Source organism: Protopterus annectens, chromosome 1.part2 (genome assembly GCF_019279795.1).
Source record: "Protopterus annectens isolate FY-2018-M chromosome 1.part2, PAN1.0, whole genome shotgun sequence".
Lineage (NCBI taxonomy): Eukaryota > Metazoa > Chordata > Ceratodontiformes > Protopteridae > Protopterus > Protopterus annectens.
In genome coordinates, this window is record NC_056727.1 from 696,853,229 (window position 1) to 696,864,547 (window position 11,319).

General features: G+C 35.8%; 1 protein-coding gene across 2 annotated transcripts in view; it reads left to right on the forward strand.

Annotated features, from left to right (window-relative positions):
* The window catches only part of TTC27 (tetratricopeptide repeat domain 27), a 2,723,583-nt gene extending 2,717,305 nt beyond the window's left edge, over nt 1-6,278 (forward strand). For both annotated transcript variants that reach the window (XM_044058498.1, XM_044058490.1), the window contains one exon: nt 5,519-6,278. In XM_044058498.1, the coding sequence (XP_043914433.1) occupies nt 5,519-5,641 (123 nt within the window). In that variant the 3' untranslated portion in view covers nt 5,642-6,278. The remainder of the gene's footprint in view (nt 1-5,518) is intronic.
* Nucleotides 6,279-11,319: the final 5,041 nt, after the last annotated feature.

The following is an 11,319-nucleotide window of genomic DNA, read 5'->3' on the forward strand; positions in this document are numbered from 1 at the left end:
TTTTTTAATTTTTAAAAATTTTTTTTTTAATTTTATATACATATGTGTATGTTTATATATGTGTATGTTTATATACATATATATATATATATATATGTGTATGTTTATATATATATGTATGTATATATATATATATATATATATATATATATATATATATATATATATATATATATATATATATTAGAATTTAGTTAGAAGTCTTCCAGCCACTCATTTGTGAGCAGGTAGGTGCTGTTCCCAACCATGAAAATCTGCTTGCGATAATACGTAAGTACCCATGTAAAGTAACATAAATAGCAATCATTTAAAGTTTAAAGCTTAGCATTTCAGTGCTGTATATTGGCTTGTGTAAATTTGTCAAAAGAGATGACTGTGACGCCCATGCACTGACCCAGCAATCAAGGAGCCTCAGTCCACATCACTTACACCAGTGAGGGTCTTCCATATAGGGAAAGGATAATAAATACCGACACAATAAAGTACAATTTTCCTTAAGAGCACACAGAGATCACAGTCAGTCTGGGGCTGGTTTCTCCCTTTCTCTCCAGGTACCCAATAATACTCCCCAATGGTACAGCTATAGGGTCCAGATCTCAGCCTAGTGGTCAAGCTAAAACCTCCAGCACCCTCTCTGTCCAACCACTGCTTCATGTCCCTGCCCAAGTAGCTGACACACACACGCTTTGAGATAAGAGTTATATACAATCACACAGAGACACTCCTGGGGGAAGGCTGGCACAGGTTTTCCAGCTGTGCCAGTTTTTCCCAGACTATACAGTAGTACCACTTGCCACCACCCAGTAATATTTATCAGCTACTAAAAGGGCCTTATGAAAGAGTGTCCAGTTATTACTGTGCAATATTATTATCCAGATGGTAAGTGCAACTGAACAGTTAATGCTTATTGGATTGGCTTGTCCAGTATCACTATATACATGCAGTGTTCTCTAGAGCTTAAATTTTCTCTATACAAAACAGCCACATTTGAAAGGTTTAAAATAATTAATAATAAAAACACAAGACAATACGTCTTACTTCACAGTGTTAGTCAAGAGTTCAGAGACCTCAGAGAAATACTTAAAATAGTATAGTAGAAAAGTTCTGACATCAATAGAGAAAAAAGACTAGTCTAATCTTCCTATTTCTTAGCTATATCTAAGAGAAAACACAGTGCTAAAATAAACTCAGATATAGAACACAGCCAGAGAACTGGTGAGTTGGATGTTCTCAAGACAAATGCTCATATGCCATGTAACAAAAGCCAGCACAGAGAGAAACAACTGACACTAACAACACTCTCTGTATGCTGGAAAAGCAATGAAGTCACTCGAGTGACGAAACACAATTTATTCCACGATGTGATAAAAACTCCACAACATTAGCAGCATGTGCAAGTAAAAAATATAAATTCCACAGTAACACAATATCCACAGACGACTGTGGATATTTTGTTACTGTGGAATATATATTTTTTACTTGTACATGCTGCTAATGCTGTGGAGTTTTTATCACATCGTGATTCAAATGCTCAGATGCCCTCATTCTTTCTGTCCTTAAATTGATAACACAGTACCACTGATTCATTTCAAATTACATAATTTCTTTCTGTTTTCCAGGCTAACAGAAATTCAGAGGTTAACAGCACTTTTGATCTTGCAGCTGGTCAGGAAGCCAGAGGAAAAAAAAATAAATTATACATGCAAATTCTAGCAATTAACTCTGGCCTCAAAACAATCTCAGCTCGGAGTTTTATATCAAAGAATTTCATGATGCGTGACTTATCAGCTTTCTTACAGCAGAGTGCACTGTTACATTTTTTTATCTCAACATCCAATACAGTCTTTTCACATTTAAGAGAACAAGCCTGTGGCTTACATTAATATTTACAAATGACAGAATTATCTACAAAATTCTATCTAGCTAGGCTGGCAACCTTCGCCTATCTTCACAGTGACAACTGCCTTTGAACCACTGACTGATCTAATTGCTCTGTTGTGCTATGAAAGGCATGCTTAATTACCCATATAAGATTATCAGCAGTACCCGACAGGGTAAACTATAGATTTGTTTGTGTATGTGGTATGCCATTCATGCAGGCGCAGACAAATTCTTCTGCAAATTATGTGAGAATTTAAGCTTAAAAAAGTGGGTGGTCATTCCTTCCTTTGAATCCAAGGCAAGGAAATCAAAGTTTCATAAAGTACAAGCAGGTTTGTAGTACCGACACAATACTGTAACTATATTGTAGGGAAGAAGCAACATAAGAGTCGAGTTAAACTGTAAGAAAAGGTCGAGTTTTCCTTTAACACTGAGTCGAACTGCAGCTTCTAGATTCTCTGTTTACTGCAGATGCAAGACAAGACAGGTTGAATAAAATGTTTATCAGTTTGGTCTTATGTTGATTTTCTTGTACTTTTCCCTTTGTTGAACTTTTTAAACAAAACCTAAATAGTACATTTTGTGGTGGTATATTTTTTGACACCTTTCCCTTGCTGTTTTCCACTTTTATTGTATTCCTTGTAAATGTTTTTTCCTCCCTTTTCTATGTCTACAAATCATCATTTTGATCAGTACACCATTCCAGTAAATGAATATAAATAAATAAAAGTATTTTGTCTTACGTTACTTCATCCTTATGACATAAATTGTTTTTTTGTGTTGTTTCATTCTTTATTGTTCATGCAGCTTTTAATATGTGGACTCTCTACATGACAGTAGTCCAAGAAAAGGGACGTTATTGTTTGAATCTCATTGCACTTTGAAAAAAAAAAAAACTTACGTTAAACAACAGTGTTACTTTATTTGGTTAAACAGCTTCTCTTTATGCCTTTATTCTGAATAGATTTATACTTTGAGAAGCCTGGAAGACACAATAAAATAAAAGCTCTTCAGCCTTTTAATTCCTTCACTTCTGATTCGAGTAGTTCATTTTTCCTAGCTATCCTTTTATTTCTTCAGGTTGGTCTCTGTTGGATGAGACAGTATTTTACTTGGGTCAGAATTTATTAGCGGACCTGTTACAAGGTAGTCGTAGTACATTTGAAGCATCACAACACTGCTTATTGTCATAAGCCTCTTGGATCCCACTGTTACTTTGGTAACTTTTTTCATTCAACATCAGTTTTCATCATTTTGGCTGTTTCTTTTACAGAAAAACTTAGGGTGGGGAGAAAGGAGTTGGTAGGGGAACAAAGACGGCTCTTCCTCTATGCCAGACAGCAGCATTCATTTTGTTTTCATTTACTTTTTAGCATTTTAGCTTGCAGTGATTGACACTGTTACTACTGTAATGTTCACCTAATATTTTCCATTTCTCAATCATTTTTTGTGCTCAGATAAGTTAGAGTGGGAAACCTTAAGACAAAAGTTACTTTAGGAAAAGGGCTCCATTGTCAGTATTTTATTCACTTTAATTGTAGTGCTTTGCTGTCCATTGCTCAGAATGAAGAACAATACTTAAACAGTTACATAAATGAAAGGATATCAGTCATTATCCTTCCTGATGAACCCAATAGGGAATAACTTTGTTTTTGTACTGAAAAGTATAAAACAAATACAAATAATAATAAAATAAAATGAAAATGCTGTTACTGCCTAAGTTGTTGCACTGTTGTATGTATTAAGGTTTGGTATTGTGAGTCATGGTAATGTGCCAGTCAGGTACTGCCTGCTGTCCAGGCTTGTTTTATTTTCATTGTTTGTACACTTTGCAAAAGCAGTAACTGCATCTTTTTTGTTTTGTTTTCATATCACTAGAACTGTTGATCCTGTGTTCTGCATGATATTTCTTCTAAGGAGGATATACTGAAAAATAACACTGACATTAACTACTTATTTTCAAAAACAGTGGAGACTTCTTTATAATGCATTTATGCATCTGTTTCACATGAGTAATAGGTTTTTCATTTCCCTCGGAACAAGTCCTCTTGTTTTTGATCCTATAGCCAAAAATCGTTCATGTAGCAGGATTTTACCTTTCCAGTCGATAGGTTAACATCAGACCTTAAATTAACTTCTGCCTTCAAGTCTATGTCAGTCTGGACAGCTCTTCTGAAACTGTTATCTGACAAAAAAACTCAGTGCCCTGTAGGCAAGTCCGTTATGTTTTTCTCAATCCTTTAGTAATAATGTCAGTGTGGCTTGTTGAAGTTAAAATGAAAATTTGGTATCTATCTAGAGCCACTGATTGCCATGTTAAACAAAAGTCACAGTAAAAGTAATGGTGTTGTCAGGAATACTTGTACTGTGGCATATTTGAGCATGAGCAGACCCATGTCTTTACAAATGTGATAATATTCTTGGAAGGACTCAGAGAATGCTGTTCATATAGAATTAGCGTACAAGTGTGTATTGTTTTGTCTTAAACAGTGATCAGCATAAACATTGCATTTACAAGGTAAAGATTCAGTTAATGTTGGCAGGACAACTGAGAAAAATGCATTTGAATATATTGCTACATAGTTTTGTGATTTGAGCTACAAAGATTCACTGTGAGTTTAATGCCTTTGACATAATAAAACAAGACAGAGAGAGTGGTACAAATAAAGAAGACAAAGCTAAAATTAATTTTAGAATATAAATTTCTTTAGTGAATGTGTGGATGTTTATTTAGGCAATATCAGTACTGAGAACAAATAAATATCTGTTATTTTCTTTGTAAATGCCTTATTTATTACAAATAGTGTGTGTTTTTACACATATAAGTATTGCGTGTTGTCAGATGCATCAGCTTACAGTTGTGTTCAGCATGTGCTAATTTTGACACCGTGGCAAACTTGATAATACTTGACTAATAAAAAGTAAGGGAGTCTTTGTTTCTCCAGAGTTAAAAGTTACAAGTATGTTGTGTTCAGTTTTAAAGCCGTAGCACTGAAAGCACTGTATATAGTCTAAGATTTCTCACGTTACTTTGCTGTTAAGAACATAATCCCTTTAAAAGTTACAAGTCACCTTGGTTTTGGTTTCTGGACAAATGTTTGTGTTAAATTTTAAATATTACTGCTCTGTTTAGATCATATTTATGCATATAAAATACGGTTTACATTCTTCACTGCCATACTTATCCTCCTTTATCTTGAAATCATCAGGTGTTTTATTTCTTTTTCTAATTATAATTCTAGTGTTCACTGCACCCCAAGGCACCACCTCCATCACTGTTAGGGCATGTTGTAAACAAGCTGGGTGGTCCATACACTACTCCAAATGCTGCCTTAAACCAGACGTTTTGTTCTCTTGTGGAGATTAATGAGTTTTCTCATTTGTGTCACAGATGAAAACTTACTTTTAGGTCAGCATGTGCTGTGATGTGCAATGCAGTCTATAATGCTGTGCATTTGTGTGGCCCTAGTCTGCAGTTAACTCAGTTTTCTGTATTTTCCCTTTTTTGATTGGTTCAGGCTTCTCTTGAACTTTAAATGCAGAATGCAAAGCTCATCCGTAAGTCACATTTTCTTTGCTTAAGTTGTCATAATTGGCTTCCTATTGTAACTGACGTTTGCTTTATATTCTTCTACAGCAACTTTATACAGATGCAACAACTGCAGAACTTCACACTCATTTGGCCGATGATGTCAAAGCTATGGAAACCCTGATTACAGAACTTCAAGAAATGAGTAATCTGTGGAAAAACCAAGTATAAGGTGCAGCAGCTGGACATGTTTCTAATTGTATAATGAAACCTGCTGCCACTTACATGTTGCAGTTATGAGCATCTCAGTAAATATATCTTAGAAATGTACTCAAGTCATTTTTACACCATCAGCCAAAGCCCTCTACCACAACAGCACTTACATCTTAGCAACATACCCATGAATGGATTTACTGAAATTTGCCCATAGTGAAAAGGGCTGGAAGACCTGACCAGTGTTTATTTTGTAAACAATAGAAATGCACAGCAATATAGCACTACAAGATACTTTCTATCAGGATTTCATGAAGTATCTGTGATGGAAATCCTTTCCAGAACATGTTCTGGATTTCTTCTCAAATTGTCCAGTGGTATTTTTCTGTGTTCGGGTTGCACTGGTGAAAACAGAAAAATGTAGCATTCAAATTATGTTTGCAGCAAATAATCCAAAAACAAATGTGTACTAAAACAGTTTTATAAAGTACATTGCGATGGTTTAAGTTATAAACACCATCATTAAAATGTACAAATGTCTGCACGTTACATTCTGTTTTACTGTTAAATTTCATAAAGTACAAGAAGTCCTTTTTGCTAAACAGCAGCAGTCGTTTGGCATTTATATTAATAAAGTTCATCTGTTTTGTATTTATTTTTGTTTTGATTTTTTCCAGAAGCCCAAACAACTTGTTGTATATTCATGAATCTTAAAAGATAAATAGTCAGACTCATTTTTTATTGTCCCATGATTTGAAGTGTCCTTTATAACACTTTAGAATATGTTGAGATCTTTAATGCCTTTAGAATTTGAATACCTATACACTTTCCATCTTTATAAAAAAATGCAAAGCTGATGTGTCACCGTGCTAGTGTGTTCTTCCCCAAAAGCTTGCTTAAAGTAGTTTGCTCTCCACTCAGGACCACTTTCTTCCCTGCCACACAGGCATGCAACTGGTAGATTACTATATGGAGAGTCGCACAACGTTGCTTCAGAATAAATGCAGTTTGTCTGCATTTGTAACAGAATACATTTTGAAGCTCTTGAATAGAATAAACTTAATCTATAAAATCTGAAATATGACTTTTTCAAAAAGGTTTCATAATGGCATTAGAAATGTGGGGGTTAGGGGGTTGGCATAATAGTTAAGAGGTGTTTACCTTGCAGACACAAAGAAGAGGGTTTGATTCTCACCTTTGGTCACTATCTACTTACTGGCTAGGCATGTAATAGTCTGCAGACTGTTTTCCTAGTATGAATTTATAAATGTGCTGCTTGGAGAGGATATACATAGTAAGATAGGGGTTGGAGTGGCATAATGGTTAAGGTGTTTACCTCACAGACCAAGGAACAGGGTTTGATTGTCGCATTTGAAGAGAAATTGTCTGCAATTAAAATAGCCTGTAAAGGCAGCTAGCCTATAACTTGCTTATATGTAGTCTTGCTTTCAAAGACATGTCACAGTATAATATCCCCCCATAGCAATAATATTGTAAGTTTAGTACCACCTATGCAGGAAACATGTACTTTAGGTTTACAGTGAGCATCTCCCTGTTAAGAGAACAAGGAGTGAGCTCAGAAAGTACAGCATATCCACAGTAAAGAGGTTATTCCAAGGTAAGGATGGACATTCTGACACAGGTGGTACATTTATAAAAAATAAAATCTGATTTTTTTTCTTTTAAGTTGTAGATCAGCCTTTATAATAGTTTGGGATGTTGCACTCAGAACTGTTACTTTTGATTGCACTGTACTATTTTTCTGATATTCAGAGCCACTACAATGTCATCATTCATTGATCATCACAACACAGCCTACATATAGCTATAGACATCAGTTTGTCCGTAGTTACAGCTGTTAAGAAGGAAACTAGGCAGCATTAATGAGATTATAAAATATTTTTTTAATGAAACATATCTCATAATGATTGCCAGTGTTCCTTTTAAGCATATTCTCAACATTTTATGATAAACCTCAAATGTTGCAGCTCTAGTTCTCTGGAGCTGAAATGTAAAGATGTGGCATGCTAGTTAGATGATTATATGTCCAATTACTAGTACAGCCCTCCTCCGTTTTGGTATAGGGTTGAGTATACTTGTCACTCTGTGTTGTTGCTTTGCAATATTTACATTTATGTATCTTGAAGATTCACTTTGCAAATTCCTGCTGCAACATACTAGCTAATGAAACATGTCCATCTTTGTCAACACACCTGTGCTGACAACACAGTTTATTGTAGTACCTGAATTGCCATGACTCCCCTTAAATAAAATTTTCTGGCATCAGTGGCTATGGCTGCAGATATATATGTGTGTGTGTGTGTGTGTGTGTGTGTGTGTGTGTGTGTATATATATATATATATATATATATATATATATATATATATATATGGCTTTTACGACATGCACATTAGGAACTTTCTTCCTACCTTGTATATAATGTATGGTCAACTTTATTGCTTGCCTTTATATTTTGCGTATTTTGTATTTCACATATTGTTCTACTTTATTGTCTCAATATTTGTAACCAATGTGCAATTTAATTCTCTTTATGTTTACTGTGGAGATTTTCTTCCTGGGCCTCCCATTCATACCCAGTCTGACTTGCCCAGTAAACAAATAAATAAAATGCGTGTGTGTGTGTGTGTGTGTGTGTGTGTGTGTGTGTATATAATGAGTGTGTGTGTGTGTATACTGAGTGTGTGTGTGTGTGTGTGTGTGTGTGTGTGTGTGTGTGTGTGTGTGTATGTCTATATCTGTTTATCTGTCTATATATATATATATATATATATATATATATATATATATATATATATATATATATATATATATATATATATATATATATATATATATATATACATATATATATACACACGTATATATATATATATATACACATATATATATATATATATATATATATATATATATATACACACATGTATATATATATATATATATATACACACATGTATATATATATATATATATATATATATATATATATATATATATATATAATGTATTCCGTTTTACCAGTCTTGCTGTGGTAGTTGTCCGTAGTAAATATTGTTTATTTTTTGGCAGCTTTTGTGCTGTTCTTGACTTCTGTATTCTTCATTAATAACTAGCTGCATTGTTCTCCTCAATGAGATTTCACTCCACCTTAATTAGTAGGTTTTATCAGCTTTGGGTGTGTCTTTTGTGAAAAAGGTATTGGTTAAACTGCCAATAGCTGCTTATCTCTAGTTTTGCTTTTGTCACATTGTTCATAGAAAAGTACTAGGTTGCCTGCCCTTGTAGGCCATTTAAGCCTAGCTAATTTCCCTTTTTGTGGTGGAATTAACCTATCCCATTTGGTGTTAGATTGCCCTTATCCATTCCCATGGTTGATAATTTTCTGTTACCCCTAATGAGAATAACTAGGATCATGCCACAGATAATTTGAGGAGACCCCTGCTTGGGGTAAAGCAAAAGTCAGAGCAGTGGTATCCTCTGCAAGATCTACCTGTCCTTGTAAGCCATTCTGTTGATGTCGCAGAAAACATTTAGATCCCCTGACCGAGTATTTTGGTTGTCATTTGACTTGCTGATATGCAGTAGGTCCATCAGTGGTTAAAGAATACCTTGTTTGCCAGATACAGGTCACCTCGTAGCAGCCCGTAGGATACTGAGTATAGTGACAGGACTTTGGAGGGTCCATGTAGAATATGTTATTTAGTCCTTACATCCTTTTGGTAAAGTACCTCTGTGGGTGTTCCAGATGTTGTGTGTGTCTGAACAGATACATTCCAAAGGGGCAATATACTTGGTGATTGGCGTAAGGAGGGCTGGGACAATGGTATCTCTAGATCTACTCACAATCCCTTTCTTTATAAGCTGTGCAATATAGAAGGACTTTCTTACAGCAGTGGGCACATGTTGATCTCAGGTTAGGTCACTATCCAGCTAAGTTCCCAAATTCCAAACAACTGGGTCAACCCTCGGGGCATATTATTAATATGGTACTTTCCTGGGGTAGGTGACATCCCAAAGGATATGATAATGCATTTTTAACATGTAGTTTCAGTCTATGATTCTAGCACCTGTTATTTGTTTGGCTCCAACCTTCCTGCTGGATGGCTAATACATTTGGGGATATGGTAACTGTTCCTAACTTGCACTCATCTGCAGACTTAGCCAGAGCCCTTTGTTATAGACTTTTACTTCAGAGAAGTAGATTTCAAACAGGAGAGGACCCAGCACTGAATCCTGCAAGACTGCACTAGTGACTGGTGCTCTTGAGGAGGTAATTTTCCTATTTTGATTCCCTGCATCCAATCTATGAGACAGTTGTCAATCCAGTGGGTGACATAGAGGTTTATTCCCAGTTTATTTAGCTTTTTTACTATGCCTGGGTGTTGGGTTGTGTCAAGAGCCTTGGCCAAGGAGAGGTTTGCAGTGTGTACTGTGTTATCTTCATCCATTGCTTTGGTGATCTTTTCAAAGAAGTCCACCATGATGACTATCACCTGCCCTTGAATCCAAGCTGAGACTAGTCCAGTGTTTGGAGGTTCCCTGTGTCTTTATTTATAGTTCCAGGATTAGTCTTTCCTTGGCTTTGCATATGAGGCTTGTCAGATTTATGGATCTGTAATTCCCTGAGTCTGAGGAAGGTCCCTCCCCTTTTTCAAGGGAATGACTGTAGCAGTTCTTTCACATGGTACAAAAACTGTATGTAGGTTGAGGTTAAACAGTATTGTGTGTGTGGTTGTTGGGGGGGGGGGGGCTAAGTCATGCTTCATGCTATTTAAGATGCATCCAGGGATATTGTCAGGACACATAGATGCAGTATTTTTAGCTTTTGATACAGCTTTAAGGACTTTGCCGTGTGTGATAGCAGAAGGTGAGTTGGTTTCAGATTTTTCTTGTAGGGTAGATGGAGGGGAAAGGGATAAAGTTTCAGCTGAATTTATCGGCCAGCAAGTTAGCTATTATCTTCAATGTCAGTGTAGTTAAAATCACTGACAGTTAGCTCAATGCATTGCTATGTTGTGCTTCTGAGATTACAAACATAACTTAAAAAGGCCTTGTGATTGTTCTTTGGCTTGGGTGGCTATTTTCGCCACATCTTGGCTTTGGTGGATTTTATTTAGCTACTAAGTATATTTTAGTGACACAAGGGCTCTATCATTCTGGAAATGACTCCTCTTACTTTTGGTTAAAATTCTCTTCGTGTTGATATTATTGTTTCACAAAGGGGATTTCCTTTGTGCTTGTTCCTACAGGGTACAACTTGCATCTGTGCAGCTGTTTATAGTCTAGTATAGTGTGGTGGTGTATGTTTCCTGTATTCAGTGGAATTAACTGGGTTTGGTGGGGATTTGAGGCTTGCCAATGTATCACTTTGGTGTAGGCATCTGCCTTAGGTTGAAGGTGCCTTGGGTTGAAGGGGTTTCTGGTTTCAATTTCATTTAGAAGGCAACTGCTTTATCGTCAGACATGCACAAGAGATGGTATAAGATGCACCTGTATTAGTAAGGACAATGTCCAGTATGTTGCTCCCTTTAAGTGGGTTTTCTGACTCTGGTCCAGGACATTTGTATTGACAAAGTGCAGGAATCTTTGGGCTTGTATACTAGTGTTGGTTTAGGTTTCCCAGTCTATAGTTGGATAGTTTAAATCACCTAGGAAAATTATATTAGGTTGTAAT